We start from the raw sequence: 21202 nt of genomic DNA on the forward strand, positions 1-21202 counted from the left end.
AGACTGGCACTACTATTTCCAGTTTCACTCGTGTATCGTTGCTCGAATCAAAATGGCGGGCCACTTTTCAGGTAAGTAAATCAAAGAAATTTTCAGTAACAATTCTGTTCCTCAGTTTGCTCATGGCTTTTAGACCAAAAAAACTTAAAGCTGTTCTTCCGAAAACCATTGTGACTTCGTTTGAAGCTAGTATTCCAGGACTTTTGATGCCGTTTCTTACTGTTTTTGGAGCACGTGTAAGCTTTAGCTTATTAAAAACAAGAAAATCCCTATTGGGTTCCGCTTGCCCATGGTTGGAAATTTTCAACAAAGCTTCGAAAGTGATTCGGCTTACTATATCGTCGTGTGCCACTAGCTTGCTGAATTATTTTGGAAAGGGATGGTTATTGTGTAAAATTCTTTGCTTGGACGTCCCATACTGCTGAGCCCTATTAAATTTAATGAAGGGTACAGTCTATAAGCTTAATCCCCTCCAGGATCCTGTGAAACAAAGCAGTTTCAGTCTCATACACTTCCCTTACTTCTTCCAGTGAAAATAAGATTTTCTTGTGTTTGGTTGGCCCAGAGGATAAATATGCATGTAGGTATGGTGGGGGAGGGGAGGTTTAGAGGGGTGAGGGTGTCAAGCTGTAGCAAATCGGCCTCAGCTCAAACAGTAACATAATTTTTATATGTAATTTATTTATTGTAGCAGGGGCGGATCTAGGGGAGGATGCAGGGGGTGCACACACCACCTCCCCCCTCCCCTGAGATGAAGCCTTCTTCTTCGTACTGGCTTTTAAAATTTGTTTACCTCACCAATCAGTTACGCAATTCCTTAGTGGTACACCCCCTCCTGAGAAAAATCCTGGATCCGCCCCTATGTAGTCATGTAATTTTTAGAGTCATAAATATGCAACACTGCTCTTCATGTAAACTTGACATGCAGTTATGGAAGGTACTTAGGAAGGTACCTCTCTCTTAACTGCAACAATGCCTACACAGCGCGTAATAGACTATCAGACAAACGTGGCCCTTAGATGGTAGATGATTTACTTTTTTTGTCTCTGTTTTCATTTTAAGAGTTTGGCCTTCTACCAGAAATGTGCAAGGGGGTTGAGGAAATGGGATGGCTGTAAGTATCCAGAAAGATGTTAGAATATGTTATTTCTCAAAAGTGAAATGCAAATCAACAAAAACAATTATGCAACGATGCTTTTCATGTCAAAACAAGTCAGTCTGTCAAAAATTAGTTTGATCCTGCAAAAAATAAAAATCGGCCCAAAATGCTATATACGCCCTTTTTGCACGAAAGCCTTCAATTATAAACTGCATCATAATAAACCTTCATATCAAGGTTCTCCTTGGTTTTATTTATAATTTTTTTTTTACAATATACCTTTATGAAAGTTGTGTGTGAAACTAAGACCATTAGACATCCCTGCAAAAAATCTTTGAAGATCCTTGAAGTATTTTCATAGCAAGGAATTAAACACTAATGTGTTAGCTGTTATCTATCTCTTTTGTGACTAGGGGTCGCATAAGGGACCGTTCATTTTTTATGAGGGAGGGGGTGCTGGTGGGATTTGGGAAGTACCATTTAAAAATCGCATGACCCCCCCTCAGCTTACCAATTTTTTCACATGCCCCCCCCCCCTTATAGCGATCATTTTTTGGGATGACCCCCCCCCCCCAAATTGAACAAACTATTTAGATTTCAACTTTTTTAAAATTTGTCTATTATCCCCCTACTTCACGTTATTGTGCTCACTATGAAGACAATATTTACAATCCCTATCCTACAGAGAGCTGTTGCTTAAAAAACAAATCAAAAGAAAGAGAAGTCAATTTCGGCTCTCCTAGTTATGGCTCGCTCTGAGCGTGTGGCATTTGGCCTCTCATTGGCATCTTCCTCATCTGAATTGATGAATGCAAGAATGACGTCACTTGAGTCATCTTCTCCCCCAGAGTCAATGGTATCACTGTCATACTCATCATTGTCACTTTCATCCGTTTCACTACTGTCAGCACTTGCCCTGTTGTCATTTTGTGTCAATGTCCTGGCATTCCTCAGTGTTGGTTGGCCAGCTCTGAAGGGCTCTTCTGCTGCAAGCATGAATGTCTTACAATTGCCTTTACTTTCTCACTCTTGCTGCTTTTCAAATGCTGCTTCAGCCCGTGGTGGTTCAAGTACCTGTTTAGTTCTGGAACACATAGCTTTTTAAGCTTGGTTAGATCTTCGCACAACTCAGTCCAAGGATAATCCTCATATGATTTATCTTTTGCGTCCCTACTTAACTTTGCCTTTTCTTCTGTTCTCTTTTTCCTTTTAAATTCCAGCGCTTCAAGATGCTGAAGATAATCCACCACAAACTTTGATTTGACAATAAACTTATCTGCAAATAGAGCAACGCTCTCTGGTTCAGATAAAACCAGCCTGCCACTTCCATGCTCTTTCTTCGCTTGGACCCTTGGCTGCCAGTCATCTGGATCACGCCCTTCTTTTGGGCTCTTCTGGTAGGAGAGGTAGTGGTATTCCGGTAGGCAGGAATGGTCAGGAACTGGTTTAGGGTATCTTTCTATGGGTGGTCCAGTCCATTCACAACAAAAAGAACAAATTTCTCCTTCCTTTTCTTGACAGGACAACTTTAGAAACTCCCTGTAGTTCTCCCTCTCCTCATAATGCTCATTCATAAACTTCTCAATGTTACGGAAGTAACAGTAGCCTGGAACAGAGTCTTTCCTTCCTCCTGCATTGTGATACTGAACCAAGTATGAAGTGTTGTGAAAAAACTGGAAATCTGTTGATGTGTTGTGTGAAACACATTCTTACATTTAATTTACAGATGTCTTTATTTGGAAGGTTTTTACCTCTACTCTAGTGATAGGCATTTATAAATGTTGCCCTGTGCAGGTAAAACAAAAAGCTAAAGATGAAAGATGTAAAGGAACAAGATTCCACACTCTTTCAGTCCAAATGGGCTTGCTTTAAAGCAGGGCAAAAATTTGCTCACAGTTTTAATGTAAAACAGATCAAATGTAGAGAAGCTAAGTTGACGAAGGTCACGCAGGACATGGAAGCACTAGAAAATAAGAAGAGCAATTATAACAGCATATTCAAGGGCATACTCAAACAGCACATCAACAAAAGGAGAAGGTAAAAAGAAAGCCGCAGAAAGTCAAATGAAAGAAAGAGGAAGCGGACTGAAAACAATGTCCAACAAGTTTATGGAATCTGTGTTGGAAACCCGCAAGGAAATGATCTTCCACAATGCCTTGTGTACCCTCCTAGAACAGCCATCCCGGAAGAGTGTATTAAAGTTGAGGATGTTGCCACGTCGTTATTTAGAAGAGATGGGCCATACATCGCACAGCTCTTGGAAGGGAATTATTTCACCAATGCTGCAAGCAGCAGAATCACCACAAACCTTGAGCAGGAAGTCAGAGATTATGTTTACACCTTCATGTACCCTGAAGAGTACACTCTGACGGAAAGCATTGCTGCTTCTTGCAGCATTGGTGAAAGAGACTCCCATAGCAGCACAAGCGGCGACGCAGAACTCGACGACAGCGAAGATAAAGATGAGTGCCAGAGAAAGTTGCATTCGAAAATAACAGTGTTAAATACTTCTTTTCAGTAGCTACAAATGCTTTTTGTCGCCAAACGTTTTTTTAAAGCAGAAGGAAAGTTTGTAATAAATTTGCATCCTGCCTTCTATGTTTATTCTATAGCAATTTTTTTGATATTCAAACATTATGCCATTTTAAAGTTTTTCTAAAATATTTCACGTGACCCCCCCTTTTTCCCTTATTTTTTTGGGATGGCCCCCCCTCGAAAGCCATTTTTTTTTGCATGCCCCCCCCCCCAAATCCCACCAGCCCCCCCTACCTTATAAAAAATGAATGATCCCTAAGTCCTCAGAATTAAACACTACTAGTGGTTAATAAGTTCAGATATAGGCTTGTGCTTGCTTTTGATGGCTAAAATGTTTATGTTATGATAAATTGAAAGTGTTTTCCTCTTTTTAGTCTTCCAACAGATGTACAAGCAGAAGCCATTCCACTGATCTTGGGGGGTGGAGATGTGCTTATGGTAAGAATTCTAGAAAAAAATTATGTGAAATTAATATCTTTCATTTTTGTTCACTGATTTGACTTCAATTTAAATTAGGTATTCTTAGTTCCCTTGGATTTTTGTGCAAGTACAGTGCTGTGTACACATGTAGCTATATTTTGGCTTACTGCAATGTCCTTGAGGTTAGGAGGAAGTTGAAACTTGAAACACAGTCTTCTCTTGCAGTGTCTTTTTCTAATAGGAGCAAGGCCTCACGAGAACTGCCTCACCCAACAACAAAACACAGTAACTCTGACTGTGCTCAAACATTCAATGACACTTCCATTGAGACTCCAGTATCAGGTGCAGCACACTGGCCTTGACTGATGTCAGCAGATTACAAACAGGTCTCCAAAAATTATTGGAGTAACCTGAAAACATATCAAGAGGCAACCCATGGCAGTTTACTTGTCTAAAAGAGAGCATGTGTAGGACCATTTCCATCACAAGCAAGAAAATTTTGTTCTTAAATTACTCCTATCTAACCATTTGAAATTTATATATTCAGTTTATTTTGCTTGATATGTTTAGCTGGTGTTCTAATTTTTATGTGGTCTACTTTCGTCCAAGGCAGCTGAGACTGGAAGTGGAAAGACTGGGGTATGGAGTTTGATTGTTTTACCATAAATTTTGGTGTTACATGCAATGAACTCATAAAATTAAAGGACTCACACAGTTTGTTAACTGAGAATAATCCTCAAAATTCTCAGATATTTTAAAGTTTGTTTACCATTACCGCTGCTATCCCATGGGTATAAGTATTACTAAAACAAGAACTGATGTATGTACTATTGGTAAATAATAAAGATGAGTATATTGAAGTTTTGAAGTAGTGATCTCGTGTTTGTGATTCTGTTTCAGGCATTTTCTTTGCCAGTGATTCAGATTGTACATGAGACAGTAAGGGAAGCCATAAGTGGCCGTAAGAGTTCTCGTCCTGCAGTTGCTGCGTCAGTTGGTAATTGATAATACCAACAACAATAACAACAATAATGATAACAATAATAATGACCCTTTACGTTACTTAATAAATTGTGTAATTTGCTTTTTCCATCACTGCCCAATTAGCAATTGATAGTGAACAAATTTCTCAACTAGTTACCTAAATCAATTTTTTTATAAAAGAAGTGATACAATAATATTATGTAGCAAAACATACAATGCCATTAAAAACTCAATACTGGATTTGATATCTAGGTACTTGTGGTAGGGACATTACCCTTAAATCACTTGTCTTTAAGTATGAACTGTCAGATAAATTTTCAGCCATAAATATTTTAATTTACATGTTTTCTCCTAGTGGGTGAGATATCTGACATTGGGAGAAAGAAACCATTCAAAAGTGCATGACAGTCATTTCAGTATCAAGTCTACTAATTATATAAATGTAATAAAGGTTTCCCTTGTTCCACTCAATTTCTCATGAGTATTTCTTTGTCAGTCATTTCCTGTCAAATGACTATGGAACCATACTTAAAACGTGCACTTCATTTACTCAATTAGTAGCAGTTTTTATTTCACCTAAAGAATTCAATATTAATTAAAAATAAGTGATGTATTTCTTTTTTCTTTCCTTTGATAGCGCCTAACACATTTATATTGAACATATTTGATAGAGATCTGGATTTTGGTGAGTAGTGGACAAAACTTGTGAATTTCTCCCAGGCTTGAACTAACTTTGTCATCTTACTCATTGTGGACATTGTAGAAAAAAAGTTCACTTACGAGCCAAGTGTCCCATCAGGCCAATACTGATCTCCGTAGCATGAAGCGACTATGAGTACAGTTATTCCTACTCCCTTCTGAATGGGATCCTCATCCATTGCATGGTTACCCCCAGCATTAGATTTGCTAGTACCCATTTATACGCCTGGGTGGAGAGGGGCTCTGTGAGAGCTAAGTGTCCTGCCCAAGAACACAGCACAGCACCAGGGCTTGAACCTTGACTGCTCAATCTGGAGGAGAGAGCACTAACTGTGAGGCCACCGTGCCTCTACTCGCATTGTAAAGACACTGTGGAAATACAACTAATGATCCTAACATATAAAATTCTTATACTAACAAAATACTTGGTTTATGTTATGTATTCTGTATGTGGCAAAAATAGTTTTTCTTGACTTGCAGTAGTAGGAAGTAGTTTTTCATTCCAATTCATTTTTTATGATTCGTAGCCATTGATGAAAAAGGTTATCTGTGCCAGAGTCGCGATCATTATAAGTGGCAAGGATGCCGCTCTACTCTGGGTGTAAAACAGGGTATGTAAACATTGTTCATCACTTCTGGTTATGAAAGAAAACAGGACTCCATAAATAAACTTAGGGGTTTCATAAATGTTTTCACCAGGAGGGTAACTGGTTTTCACAAGTTGGCAAAACTATTAAAACTGAACTTCTTTGTAAGAAAAAAATTCCACTAGATGGTCAAACCAGCCCGGCAAAATTGTCCTCACAGCCGGTCAATTTGCCCGCTACCCGGCCCTTAAGGAAACCTCTGTAAACTTTTAATCCGTTAAGAAGTTTCAGTTTTCAAAAGAAACAGAGAGTGAATACAATTTTATCAGTACTTGTTACAATAAGCTTTCTGTACCTCTAGTTCAAATTATTAGTAAGGCGAATAAAAGGAATTAATTTATTTTGTGTAGTTGGAGCATTGTAAATAAGAAAAAGTCTGCTAGAAAATTAATATTGTGTCATCTTTGTTAGGAAAGTACTATTATGAAGCTTCAGTAACAGATGAAGGTCTTTGTCGTGTTGGATGGTCCACAGAGCTGGCAGCACTAGATCTTGGTCAGTTGGTAATTAATAACAATGTACAGTTCCAGAAAATATCCAACCCCCACTGTAGAGGGTTGAGGGAAGGGGTCTTGAGTACCTTGAATGATTGAAGGAAAGTATGACGCTCAACCCAAACTTCCAGTAGAGACAGGGAAGGGGTCAAAGTATAAAAAATTAACATTCTTTAGTTCTTCAACTTGAAAATAAGGTCTGTTGAATCTCCTAGGCTAGATGCTATTTGATAAGAATTTGGATATCATGGAATAATTACTTTCCATACACACAAGAGCCTATGTGAACTGCTCAATCTAATTTCTACAATTAAAAGTCTTTAAGAATGTACATTATAACATCCTAAAACCCAACTGAAGGATGAATTCTTGTGTTTAGCAAAAGGTGTTTGTAGGCCATAGGCCTGGTAGATGGTTTGGAAGGTTAGAAGTCACCATCATCAGCAACATCATCATCATCATCGTCGTCGTTGTCGTCGTCGTCATTATCATCCTCATCACCATCATCATCATCAGCAGTAGCAGCAGCAACAATATCATCATCATCATTGTCATTGTCATCTCCATCATCGTCGTCATCATTATACCGATCATCAGTCACAATTGTGCCATGGGATGCAAAAGCCATTTTTCATGACATTTTTCTGCCTGAAAGACACAGGTTCCAGGATATTTATACCCTTACATGTAGTTGTGTTTCTGTGTGTTTCCTGAAAGTTGATTATCAGTGCCTTGATCCCCTCAAAAGTGAAGAATGTAAGATTGTACACTCACTTTCTTTACTTCCAGGAACTGATAAACAGGGTTATGGATTTGGTGGAACTGGGAAGAAGTCATTTGGAAGACAGTTTGACTCCTATGGAGAGGTACTTATCTGATTGACTGATTGACTCAGACTGACAGATGGACGGACAGACAGACTGATCTATCGATTGATTAGTTTTTTACTCATTGATTGCTTAATTGGTGGCCATGAAAAATGCTGGCATGCAGTGCTTTAAGTGAACTTATTTCGTGTGGCCATTGCTTTGCATAAGATTGAGAACTATACAATTTTTCTTTAAAATAAAACTGTCCAAATCATTGTTATTTCTTTATGTTAATAGTTACCATCAAGTTGTTATAAATTGTGATACTGATGCCTTGGACATTTGATTATCTTGCTTCTACAGCCATTTGGAATCAATGACATTATTGGATGCTTCATCGACCTGGATAATGGCTCAATCAAATTTAGCAAAAATGGTTAGTGATCATAATGAACCTCTTTTTTTCCCCAAATCTATATTTTACCCTGTTATTTTTTATGCAGAATGATGTTGGGAATGGAACAGTTTGTAACTATGTGTCTAACCCATTTAATTGCAACTCCATATCATAGCTATTCTCCTATTTTTTGTAAGATCAAGTCCTAGTTTTGCAATCACACTATTAGTGTTTCAGTCAGACACTACATGTACTGTACCTGAGATCTTTACACCAATGAGATAGTGACTACTGAGTGATATCTGAAGTAATTATTGTTAACTGGCGAATTATACAAAACATATTCTCTTCTTGTTTTGTCTCCAAAATGAAGTCCAATTTCCAGATTTAATTTTGTCCCACTATTTTTGTTTTACAATTAATCACTACTGCAGGAGTAGATTTTGGCAAGGCATTTGACATTCATACAAACCTTCAGGGAAGCACATTTTTTGCTGCAGTTGTGTTAAAGGTAAAAATATCTGCTGGTAATAATTTTTTGCATAGAAATATTTTGATTTCATCTTGCCATCTTGTTTATCAGCTGCAGTCATTTATCCTTCCTAAAAAAATACACCGTCAGTACAGTATATATTATGAACCTTTTCTTTTGTGTAGAATGCTGAGCTGTTGTTTAATTTTGGTGATTCTCCATTCAAGTACCCACCTAAGGTAAGAGTGGATGTAGTGCTGCAAGTGATAAACCTGTGAATTGAGATTAAGTACATGTACATATAACAGAAGTGCCAAGCCAAGCCCATGTATATAACTGTATGCCATATATAACCTCATCAGTGCAATACTCTTGTCAGCTAGCACATGTACATGCCCCAAAGCGAGTTCTTGTTTATATTTAAATAATGTTCAAGAAGCTTGATGAAACAGTTCAGTTGTGTTATTGCACAAAAGGCCCCAGGTGGTTTGGTTACTTAGTTATTGAGTGTGTTCACTTTATGTTGAGTATTAACAAAAATGTCATCTGCTAGCAAAAATCCCAGTTGATTGCTATAACCAATGCCAACCTCCTCCCAAACCAGTTTTAGAGCCTGCTGCCACCAGGCACTGCCAGGAGAAATTATTATAGCAGCTGACTATAAATTATACACACATTTCAAGACAGACAGCTTCCTATCATACTCCCGAAGAGGAATCCCGAAGTCTTTGACATTCACTTTGTTTTGTAATGAGTATCCTGTTGAGTTCATGTGAAAAATATTATTTCTGTTAACAATTGACAGGTAATGGACAGATTTATTTTTTATATATAATTTTATTTATTATTTTATCTTATTTATTTATGCAAATAACTATTAGGTCAGAATTTAATCTCAGCAATACATGTATATCAAAGTTAAATTCCATATCCCAACTTGCAAATAAGAAATTTATTATCTCCTATATTATGCCTTATTCTGACATAAATTTGAAGCCTGGTGGATATAAAGGACTGTCCAAAGCCCCACCTAATGCAGTGGCTGTCTCAAATATCAAAGGAGGTAAGTCGTTACGCTACTTTAATCAGTTAGTGACAAAGTCAGGAAGGTTTCAAGCTTCTTAGAAAGAAATTTCAAGTTCTCCCAACCAGGGTTAAAGCCTATTACCTTCCACACACGGGTGAGACACCCATCTACTGAGGTGCTGAAGATCACTTGCACTTCCCACTTATCTCGCATACAGTGTTAGAATTAGTTTTGTCATTGAGCAAAGATGTGTCAACAGAAGGAAGCAATCCATTGTTTCTTTCCTTGCAATTTGGCTCTGGTATGCTTTTTTCAATTAATTTCTGTCTCTGTTGAAAATTGCCTAGGGGCATCAGCGGTGGCCCAGCCCAAATCTGGCAAGTTTAATAACAGATGTAGTCCATCAGCAATTATTATGGAGGTGCGTGTGACCACTGCAATGTATAACAAAGATGTTCAATCACCATCGTACATTTAAGCAATACATTTGGTAGATTATAATGCATCACTATTAATCCCTCAATACAAACATTGACAGTTCAGTCCGTAACCTAGAACATGTGCAAGTTTCCCTTCTATGTCCCATTCCTTTCATTTCAAGATTGTCATCAATTAGATACTGCACTGGATTCCACAGTTACTTTGCTCTGTTCACATTGGGCTTCATAGTGTTACTCCTTTGCAAAAATTGTATGCCTGTGGTGCAAATAACCTAATTCCTATGGTTAACCTCTGAACTGAGCTTTAATGAAAATAGAATATTAAGGAGCTTTAAATTGAAGCATTGAACCTGTGAATCCTGCTCTGACAAGGTACAATGGAAAAAGGATAAAACAATTAACATTGATACATCATGATTGTATTGTTCGCATTTCTCATGAGAACTGTTATTCGTCACTGCGACTTCTTTGTTTCTTTATTTTTTCTTTTCTTTTTCTTAGCCTTCTAGAGAATTAGCCCAACAGGTATGTAGGATTGAATGAAACTGTTGTTAAATTATTTTTGCTTACTATTTTTCAATTGTCCATTGACGTTGTTACCACCGCCTTGATGCAAGTAATTTTGTGTTGAATGCCTAGACCCACAATCAGATCTCAAAGTTCAAGAAGTATTTACCAAACCCACAAGTCAAGTAAGCTACTTTAGTTCTCATTCATTTTGATGCTATGTAGTTGTGTTGTTGCAAAAACACTGTCTGGTGGGAAGGGAGCTATATTGTACTGATTGAAGTTCCCATCTGACCAATTTGATGAAAGGGCAAACAATTATCATCTACGAAAACCCCATTTAATTTAAATTGCTTTACTAATTATAGGTGAAACTACAGGTCACCTCATGCGCACTCTCTTTTGAATTTTGTGTGCATTGTGAGCCTAAGTTTATATTTAAACTTTATTATATGGCTTGCAACTGATATAATGCACACTCGTATTGGCTAATTCTGGGGCATTATTCTCCCATAATGCCTACAGGCTGATTACAGGCCTGCAAAACTAAAGCAAAAAGCCATATAACAAACAACTTGTCAACCTCGAACATTCGGTCTCTACGGGAAAATCTCAAACCTTGGCTTGCCCTATTGACCTGGCTATTGCTTGGACAATACAGATTTTCACTGTAAAGATCTCACTCTCAGTTAATAGGTAGTTAAAAATAAACATTTTCTTGGCATTTTAGAGAAGTCCTTTTGATTGGTGGAGAGCATGTGAAGACCCAAATTCAGATGCTTAATGATGGGGTGAGTGTCACATTTTACAAACTAACAATAACATTGAAATTGTTTCAATGTGAAAGTGAGTTCAGTTGCTGAAAAACTCTTTAAACTGTTAAATAATTGAAGTTAAGTGCTGCAGGCAATTTAAAGGAGATTTGTTACACATGTCTTAAGAATACAGCCATTTTTTTCAAGTTTATCACTCATAATCTATCTTAATCCTCCTCAGATTGTTAATTTTCAGTTTATTATCAGTTCTTTGGTGTCTTTGTACCTTAGGTATTCAAGACATAAATTGTTTCCTCAAAAAAACTCTTTGAGTGTCTTTAAACTCAAAACTTGAAACTTGAAACTCAAGCCCCGAATCTTGATTCTCTGTTTTTGAAAACATTGAGGATCGAGTATCAAGTTTCAAGTCAAGACGTAGTCAAGACTTACCTTTGACTGGTACTGTGCCCATGAACATTATAAACTGATGATAACAGGTTTGCTTGTTTTCTAATCATTGTCTGTGGCTTTTCATTATTTCTGTAGGTGGATATTGTGACTGGCACACCTGGAAAACTTGATGATTTTATCTCTACTGATAAAATCAGCCTCTCTCAAGTATGTATGGCCAGCTCATTATACAAGAGCGAAATATTTTAGGAAACTGGCCATTTTGGTAGATAACTTGAGTAAAGTTGAGGTGTTACAAGGGACTAGATGCGCATAACTGAATCGTTTGTTAACCATCTGATTGACAGTCATCTAACCTCACCAGCACTCTAGTAAAAATGTTGGCAGTGTAAAATGAAATATTCATGAATTAAAAAAATACCATGCTTTGTACCAAAGCCCATGCAAACATCCAAGGCAGACTAAGTGGGGCAAGGGGCACTGAGGGCCTTGCACCTCTGTCATTTGTTTGGGAAATTTAAAATTTGTCGCAAGTGCTTCTAGAGTACACCAAAACAAATTTCAGAAAATCTAGTTTTTTTAAAGACGGTAAATATTTTCTGAGGGAAACATCCCCCCTGCTCCCCCTTGCAGCTGCCATGCCAACTGCCACAGCACCCTGTTTCTGAATTTCTTGGATCTGCCCATTCATCTGTTATACACATGAGAAGTGAACAATCAATTGTTTATATGCTAAATTTTATTAAACCATTTCTGGTAATATACAATTTCCTTTCAGGTTCGCTTCTTCATTCTGGATGAAGCGGTATGTTTGCATTGTTAGCCAATGGCAACACTAGCTGTAGATCATGTTTTATAATCATTATTATAAAATGTGTTAAAAATAAAATGTACACCTTAAGGTCCCATGGTTGAGCTGGTAGAAAATTTAATTTCTGACATTGCACGCCGACCAGATTCTGCAAGGGGAAAAGTAATAGCCTGCGAGCAGGCTCTTGTATGCTGCAGCACGAGTGGAGAAGCTGCGATAGCCAAGGTAGAAAAGATATGGATATGGAATCATCAGCTTGGTTCCTTTTCTCACTTGTTTGCTATAGAGTGTTTCCGCATGACATCATTGGGACCATGTTGGTTTATGACGAAAAAAATTGTTTGGAATTAGCAATATGGCCACCATGAAAATGCTCTATTGTATTCCTTCACTCTGTATGTATTATAAGAACATTTTTAGATTATCTCTACTACAAATGATACAACCTCATTCCCAGTGAGGTTGTCAGTGATATGGTCACCATCCAAACTGCCACTTTTGTGTTCCAAAAGGTGGTGGAAATATTGGATACCTGAGTACTAAATTATGACAAAAAAACTTGTGTAGTCTGACAGAGAGTTGAATTAACTGCTTGTCTTTTCCGTCTTTTATCAGGATGGTTTACTAGCTCAAGGGAACCATGACCTGATTACAAGAATCTTTAGCAAGATTCCAAAAATGAGCCCAGATGGCAAACGACTACAGGTAAAAATATAATGGAAACCAACAGTTTGTCTGAATAAACTGCTTTTAATAATTACTTTGCTGGCATCTGTGGGAGATGCATAGAAGTAATGGCTAGTGTGTTGGACTCCAGGTTCAAGCCCTGGCTGGGGTGACTGTATTGTGTTCTTTACTCTCACAGTGCCTCTCTCCACCCAGGTGTATAAATGGGTACCGGCAAATGTAATCCTAGTAGTAACCATGCGATGAACTAGCATCCCCGGGTTCCAGGGGGGAGTAGTAATACTCCTGGTTGTGTCATGCTACCAAAGCTAGAGATAAGTGCCAGTCAGATGGGACACTAGGTTGGAATGCAGACATTACCTGCTACCTTTAAAGAATCCACATGTATGAAGATCAATGCTTCTTAATTACCGAGTGCACGTGATTTTGATAACGTTGCTTTCACCTTTTCTTTCACAGATGATTGTTTGTTCAGCGACTCTTCACTCTTTTGAAGTCAAGAAGCTGGCTGTAAGATATTTGTGTGTTTTCAAACGATCTTGATTGTAGAAGCTAGTAAATATTTTTAGACACAGCAGTTTCAGTTTCAGTTTGACTGTGAAAACGGTCATGTCTTCTTTTAAGATCAAAAAGGTGTTTTTTTAATAATAATAATAATAATAATAATAATAATAATGAAAAAAGAGATTATATGTGTATGTAAAACCTTGATAGTATGCTCACCGCTGTAAATCTTATCTGCAAATCAACCTTTTACATATACCTACATTGTAATAAGAGCAGAAGAGCTGAACGTATGTTATTGTAATTTTACTTAAAATTGTGAAAACCAACATTTCCGTGAAAGGTGTGGAAACGCATAATTTTTTTTTTACTAACAATTGGACCTCTAAAGGCTGTTCTTTGGTGAACAGTAAAATTACTTAAAGATTCCTATTAACCACATGTATGAATCAGGGTATACGAGTACATCCGGCAATACAGAACGTTGTCAGGATTTTAGCTTATCGTGCAAAGAATGTTATGTTAATAAACAGCCTCCCTCACGAAAACTAGAGTCTCCGTTTAGGCAAGTGTAGAAGAACACACATGATATACAGTGTACAGATGGCATAATCTTTATTTTGCCTTGGGCTCAGGAATGTTATTTCTTTCTTAGGATAAAATCATGCACTTTCCAACCTGGGTTGATCTCAAAGGACAGGATGCTGTTCCCGAAACCGTCCACCACGTGGTAAATAATTTATAACATTTTTTTCATTACTGCACCAGTTTCATTTTGAAAACACGGTCGCCAAATAGATTAAGAGTACGGCCAGACTCACGCAAGAGAGGCGAAGCCGCGAGAATGAGTCGGGGGTGAAGCAAACCTGGCAGGGAGCCAAAGCAGCTAGGAATTTTATCTAGGATGGTATACTTTGTCGTAATTATATCTGTGCTTTATAGGTTTGCCATGTGGATCCCAGAGCGGACAACTCATGGCAGAAACTAAAGAATAAAGTTAAGGTGTGTGACTTACCATAATCCTCTATCTTCAATCACTAACGTAGAACCTGTGTGCAACGTTTTTACACCTAGCACCAAGCACCAAACGTTTTCAAATCTTGCTTGTTGCTTAACTAAGTGCTTTATAGCTTCAACAGAATCAAATCTTTGTTTCTGCAGTGTTTTTTAAGAGAATAATATGAAATGGTTTTTGCTGTACGGTTACCCTTCATAACATGCGCGCTCAGGCTTTTACTTTTTCACGTGTTTCGGTGCTTCCATCGTGCGAGCCGCAATCTGCTCGCGTGTCAGCTATGTTAAGGTAAGAGAATGAATCTGGTGACGGTGCTCTGGCTAACCTTCCTAACAATGACGGAACTAAAACAGAAGGTGTCACGGACTTGAACAATCCTGCGCGTTATCGAGGCAGAGGAAAGGGGATAGAGACTGGGAACGAGGCCGATGAAAGTGCATGCTGGACAGTATTTATTTGAATGGTCACGCATTAGGATATCAGTCAGGTAGGAAAACCCTGCACAGCGCAATACATAGGGATGATCACGCGAACTACCGATTATCCTTGATTCAAACTATTTACTGTAGTGAACAGTCCCACATGAATGTACTCCTCGACCGCTTTCATTGAAATGTTGTCCCTTAAGGTTTCACGATATTTTAAACCGACCTTGCATAGTATAACAAGCAGCGCCACACGAAAGCTCAGTTTGATAGTTCTGAATGGTCACATATAGAACCACCTTTCAGTTGTTGTGACAAACATGTGACCCATACCTATATTCAGCTATTTTCTTTTACATTTGACCACTGTTTTTTTTTTCTTTAGACTGATGGAATCCATGCAAAAGACAACATGAAATCTGGCGGTCAAATTCCAGGTACGAGTTATTTGACACATCTTGAATGAGACTTAATATAAGCTCGATAATTAACGTGCACTTTCTCATTGTGCAGAATCTCTGTCCGAGGCCGTGAAGATTTTGAAGGTTGAGTACTTGGTGACAGCCATCAAGGAACATAAAATGGACCAAGCAATAATCTTCTGTCGTACGAAACTGGATTGTGATAATGTGGAACAATACCTGGTCTCCTTAGGCGGAGGTAGTGACAATGCATTGAGTAACAGTGGTGCTTGCTGTTTTTCTGTTTTTGTCGAGTTCTCTGTCAAGGGTCTTAAACCAATCAGAATGAACGTTGTCTTTTTTCAACCAATGAGCGAAACCATGACCAGCTTGACGTGCGCGCTTTTGCATTGAGGTTTTATGTTTTCCCGCGCTTTGCACAGGGTGAATGTTTTCCCACGCTCAGCACCATTTGTTTGTTCTTGCTTCGCTTTATGATTGGTTTACCAGGTTATTTACCCTTATTGTTATTGGCCAGAAGTGATTATTTGTATATTGGTTACTGAGAGGTGTATTGTGTATTTTTTCTTCACCAGGTCCAAAGGCTATGGTCAATGAGTACTCTTGTGTGTGTCTCCATAGTGACCGATCCCCACAGGAAAGAAAAGCAAACTTGCAAGCGTTTAAGGTAACAATAGCTAGTTACACTACAGAGGCTAGCGCTAAAATTACACTTACATACGTGCTATTCGAACAGAAGGAAGGCGGCACTTAGTTGGTCAACAGTTTGGCGTTGTCGTATGGCTTGATGTACTCCAAAAGGAGCGAGAGATTGGGGGCGTTGTAAAATGTGTTTTTTATTACACCTCATTTTCTTGAGGAGGTGTGAGTTTTTATTTAGAAATTGCATCGACGAAATCACAGTGTTGGCAGCAGATCATGGGCTCCTATTGGCACTTCTGGCCTTACATTGATCGAGAAAAGGGTTGGGCCATCCCCTTAAGACCTAGCACTTGAGACAGTTAAGCATTCGGGGTACCTTTTGCCTCTGAGTCTTGATTCAAAACCTTGAAAGGAAATTAGTTTTATTTAATTCGGTTATTTCCTATTGCCCGCGTTTTGGATTAATTAAAAGCAAAAAGTCAGAAGGTGTATTCAATTGCCTGGATTAGCAAGGACAAATTTAAGTGCTGAAGCTGTATATTACTTGTTTAATTTTATTTCAATTTGGAAGAAACGTATTTTATAACAAGCTCATGAAAGCCCTTCCGTGTTTTGTTGGTTTATAGATTACATCTGCATTTGCATTACGATTAATCCCGCTACATGATAAGGGACAACTCTAATTGTCTGTTGTAAAATGAGTTAATAAAAAGATAGAAAACCAAGCAAGGTCATGACCTTAGTTTAAAGATGTTTGAATTTAAGATATCTCATTTTAGTTAAATTTGTAAACACTGTTTATCACTGTTAAGACCGATTAACAGTAGAAGTACCACGAATACATGGAACACATGGAATGATTTATTTCAGCTGTCCTACTTCATGTAATACAACACACAAAAAAGCGCAGTCCTACTTCAGGTAGTATAACACTGGATATAACAGTCATCATCATCATTTGATAGGTTTGGTTGAACTGGGTGGAGAAACGTGCGCGAAAACCAGCTTTCGACATTTGACACTAGCGCGCACAACACTGTAAATGATCAGTGACCCTATGGGCCACATTTAATTAAACCATGGCGCATTTTCTTTTCTTTTTTCAGGAAGGCGAAGTGAGATTCCTTATCTGTACTGACGTCGCTGCCAGGGGCATCGACATCACGGGTGTACCATACGGTGAGAACACACGTCTTCACTCAGTCTATCTTTTTAGTTCAGCATTTCCACTTCTCCCTCCCCCCTCCCTCCCTCCCTAGCTTTTCTTCCCCTCCCTTCCCCTCCTCCTTTCTAACGAGAAACTTACGCTTTTGCTTCCTTTTCAGTCGTGAATGTAACATTTCCAGACGACAAACAAAACTACGTGCACAGAATTGGACGAGTAGGAAGAGCAGAGAGGTAAATGTGAATCTAGGTTTGAGCTTTTTATCTCAACGAGTAGCACTTGTGAACACCAGAAAAGATAAAATAATACACATTAGCGTAAATATGATAGTAATATTGAACTGCAGCGTAGGTGTATTCCTGTAATCTGCGTCAGACCGCACATCCTGCTATCACCCACTTTTAGGATACAAGCAAAATGCAGCTATTATTGCAGGGGAGGGTGTTTGCGCTAATTTTTCATTGTCATAGACACAATCCTATCAATAGTGTTTTCCCCCAGCCGGGTTATGACTCTAAAGTTCTGGCCCTTCATGAACAAGTAGTAACCGAGGCATTTGTGGTGGAAACACCACTTACCTTAACCCCATATTTGTTAATGGCGGGTATAGTTATGTAATTCTAAATTCTCCTTACAATGTCAACACATTTTCGAGCAATCAAGTTGGGAGAGAAACGTTAAACGTCAACTGGGGGACTAGAAGACATTGTTCTTGTCTGCTACCACATTCTCAGAACTGTGATAAAAAGAATGTATGTTGTTCTTCTTCCTTTAGGATGGGCCTGGCAATTTCTCTCGTTTCGGACGTTAAAGAAAAGGTACAGTTCGTTACATGTTCATCGAACTGTGTTATGTATAACGAATCCTTGCTCTTTGGGTCCCAACCTAGAAAATGTTTCACTATGTAACTTCGTAGGCTTGGTTAAAGAACGGAGAGTTAAAAAGGAAAAAAAAAAGCGAGGATACGAAAGTTGTGCTAAACAATGTTACATTGACGCCGAATTTGTTTCTTTTTAACTTGCGCCTGTAGTAAATTTCCTCTTTTAGGAGTTCGAGATAGTTGATAGTAAGTGATTGAAGAAGTACATCCAGGGGAAAGTGATATGAGTTAGTGGGGAGTGCAAGACAACAGAGTTCTAGAAAGCGAGGTTGTACTGCAGTTTCGTTGTACCACGTGTGGTTCCATTTTGGTGCAATTTTTTCAATTAAGTGTTGCCTTTCAGCAATACCGTAATAGTCAGGAAGGCGATAACCCGGTTATTTAAATGCTGGCGTGCTTTAACTGTAGGTATGGTACCACACGTGTTCCAGTCGGGGTAAAGGATGCTATAACACACGGCTGAAGGACCAGGGAGGCTGTGCTATCTGGTATGACGAGAAACAGGTAAATAAATTATGATATCTACGCTTTCACTTAGCTTATCAAAGTTGTTAGACGTTTTGATGCCACGTTTCACAAAGCGGTTCATTTAATGTATATTTTCTCCATTTCGTTCTTTTCTGTAGTATTTAGCTGACGTGGAGGAACATCTTAAAGAGACAATCTCGTCCATTCAACCCAACATGAAAATTCCACACAACGAATTTGACGGCAAAGTGACGTATGGGGAGAAACGTAGAGGGGCAGGTTAGTGTTGTATGATACTCATTTTGTGGTCACCTTCACAATTGGCCATATTCGTATTCTCGGTATTGGACTGGAACTAGCTTGCAATGGAGGCTCACGCGGGGGAATATCATTAAAAAGAGATGAATGTCATTTACATTTGAAAAGACTCCCCCCATTAGCCTCACTTGCAAGCTAGTTCCAGTCCAATACCGAGAATACGAATATGGCCTATTACAAAATGACCTTTGCTGACGGAAAGGTGAGTTCCAGACATACGTACCAGAGGCACTCTTGTCTCTGATTAACGTTGTGGTGAATGGTTATGATTTTCACGTTAAGTGGCAGGAGCAACGGGGCTACCAAGGTGTTTCAACTTCTCTGTCCTATAATTTAGCTTGCGGGAGTTATGATTTTTAGGGTTTCCCCAGGTAGGCTTGAGGCGAACGCGAGACACGTTTGAAGCGAGGAAAGCGAATTTCGTGAGTCAGGATTACGGATAAGAGTTTTGCACCGGAATGGCTGATGAACGTTTTCTTTTCTCTGACTAAATGCATGAACATTTGCTTTGCTCTGATTGGCTTAAAGGTGTCTTTGCTCTGAATGGTTTATGAAGGTTCTTTTCACTCTGATTAGCTTTGTGAATGTTTGCTCTGCTCTGATTGGCTGTATAAAGGTTGTTTTGGCTCTGATTGGTTTTATGAAGGTTTTCTTTGCTATGATTGGCTGATGAAGGTTTTCTTCGCTACGATTGGCTTATGAAGGTTGTCTTTGCGCTGATTGGCTGTCTGAAGCTTTTCTTTGCTCTGATTGGCTGTATGAAGGTTTTCCTTACTCTGATTGGCTGAAGGTTGTCTTTGCTCTGATTGGCTGATGAAGGTTGCCTTGGCTGTATCAATGTTTTCTTGTTCTGATTGGTTGACAAAGATATTCTTTGATCTGAAGTGCTGTATGGAGGACTGCACTTCATTCTGATAAGTGACTATCCTTTCGAAAGTCATTACCGCAGCGCTCTAGCAATATTGTTGTCATGCAAGTTCTCAGAATCGCACATTTTCTGCACCATTAAATTCACAATTCCTGCTTTTCTCTTGATTTTAGAGTCATTTATTTCTTATTTATTTGTTTTCGTTTTAGGGAGAATATTTGAGACGCACACAGCAGAACTGGCACCCTCGGTCAGGGAGCTGGCAGAGATGGAATTCAAGGCCCAGACTTCATTCCTTAGCTTACAGCACAGGGACTGGATAAAGCACTAGGATACAATGATCACTTGTCTTCAGTGTATTGGTTATCAGTAAATAGCTTTCAGAGCATTCCGATGATTGAACGTCAGAAGAAGACAGTCCATATCAGATCTGGGAAGGTCAAGATAGATTGCATCAGAAGAGCGACGGAAATGGAATAGTTACAAGCTCCAGGGGACGACAGACTCCCATGTAAAAATGACTGGAGTTTTCTTTAGTTGAGTTATTTCGATGCTTCTTTAGGTTACTAAAGTTGGAAAAAATGTCAGAAACTGGATGAAAACAAATTCGAGTCACCCACAAAGTGCGATTTGGGGTCCCATTTCACTCCCTCTCTCCCTCCCTCCTCATTTTTATTTGGGAGTTTCCCTACGAGTCATAAGCATTGTTAAATGGACTGGTTGTGTTGCGCAAGTTTGGATTATGGTTTTAAAGCGAGACTGATGTGGCTTATACGCTTTGTGTAAGATAGCTTCGTGATGCTGGATCTTGGTAATCAGATTTTACCTGTCGATAATAACTAGTCAGACTGGTTATATCGCCGTTGATAGGACTGGTTGGAACTGATGACACACACTGGAAAGTGTAGAGTCATATGCTCAAAAGAACTATAAATATGGAAATATGAAACATTAAAAATCACTCAATAGCAAGCCAGTGTTAATTAAATGTAAATTATCAGCATTATTTACATAGCTGAATCGCTCAACACTACCGTCTTAACAAACCGAACATTTTTCCTCAATATGAAAGGGAATCACTGCGACACGCGCGGATCTACTTCCTTTCCCTCGCGTGCCTTAGCCCACGCACGCTTCTTGTGGGCTGCTTCAACCCGCTTCCTATTATTCTATTATCACTCGAGCGTCTGCTGCGCATACTACTAATGCGTTCTAGTAGCAGACTCCTTTTCCAATGTTCACACTGCAACATAATCCCGTAACGATTGCTAGTTCTAATGTGTGTTGTTTTGTGTGCGCAC

General features: G+C 38.8%; 1 protein-coding gene across 1 annotated transcript; it reads left to right on the top strand.

The window, feature by feature from the left end:
• Positions 1-4: 4 nt before the first annotated feature.
• LOC110042265 (ATP-dependent RNA helicase DDX1-like) lies at positions 5-20873 on the top strand. Its single transcript, XM_020747627.2, has 32 exons — positions 5-71; positions 1063-1114; positions 4009-4072; positions 4664-4693; positions 4955-5051; positions 5676-5723; positions 6265-6348; positions 6796-6879; positions 7668-7744; positions 8051-8123; positions 8519-8595; positions 8742-8795; positions 9553-9619; positions 9931-10004; positions 10525-10548; positions 10663-10715; positions 11261-11321; positions 11832-11903; positions 12475-12501; positions 13123-13212; positions 13654-13704; positions 14354-14428; positions 14641-14700; positions 15524-15575; positions 15652-15798; positions 16136-16227; positions 17309-17381; positions 17528-17600; positions 18143-18185; positions 18656-18751; positions 18874-18994; positions 20111-20873. Exons 1-32 carry the CDS (start codon positions 53-55, stop codon positions 20230-20232), a joined length of 2232 nt encoding a protein of 743 aa, XP_020603286.1. The 5' UTR covers positions 5-52; the 3' UTR covers positions 20233-20873.
• The last annotated feature ends 329 nt before the right edge of the window (positions 20874-21202 follow it).

The sequence above is a fragment of the Orbicella faveolata genome, unplaced genomic scaffold (genome assembly GCF_042242905.1).
Source record: "Orbicella faveolata isolate gen_17 unplaced genomic scaffold, um_ofav_v1 contig_3, whole genome shotgun sequence".
Classification (NCBI taxonomy): domain Eukaryota; kingdom Metazoa; phylum Cnidaria; class Anthozoa; order Scleractinia; family Merulinidae; genus Orbicella; species Orbicella faveolata.

Bases quoted from the DNA above. Each gene is read 5' to 3' on its own strand.
- LOC110042265 (XM_020747627.2), top strand. The intron at 4,073-4,663 runs GTAAGAATTCTA...CTTTCGTCCAAG, and splicing joins GGGGTGGAGATGTGCTTATG to GCAGCTGAGACTGGAAGTGG. The intron at 15,576-15,651 runs GTACGAGTTATT...CTCATTGTGCAG, and splicing joins ATCTGGCGGTCAAATTCCAG to AATCTCTGTCCGAGGCCGTG.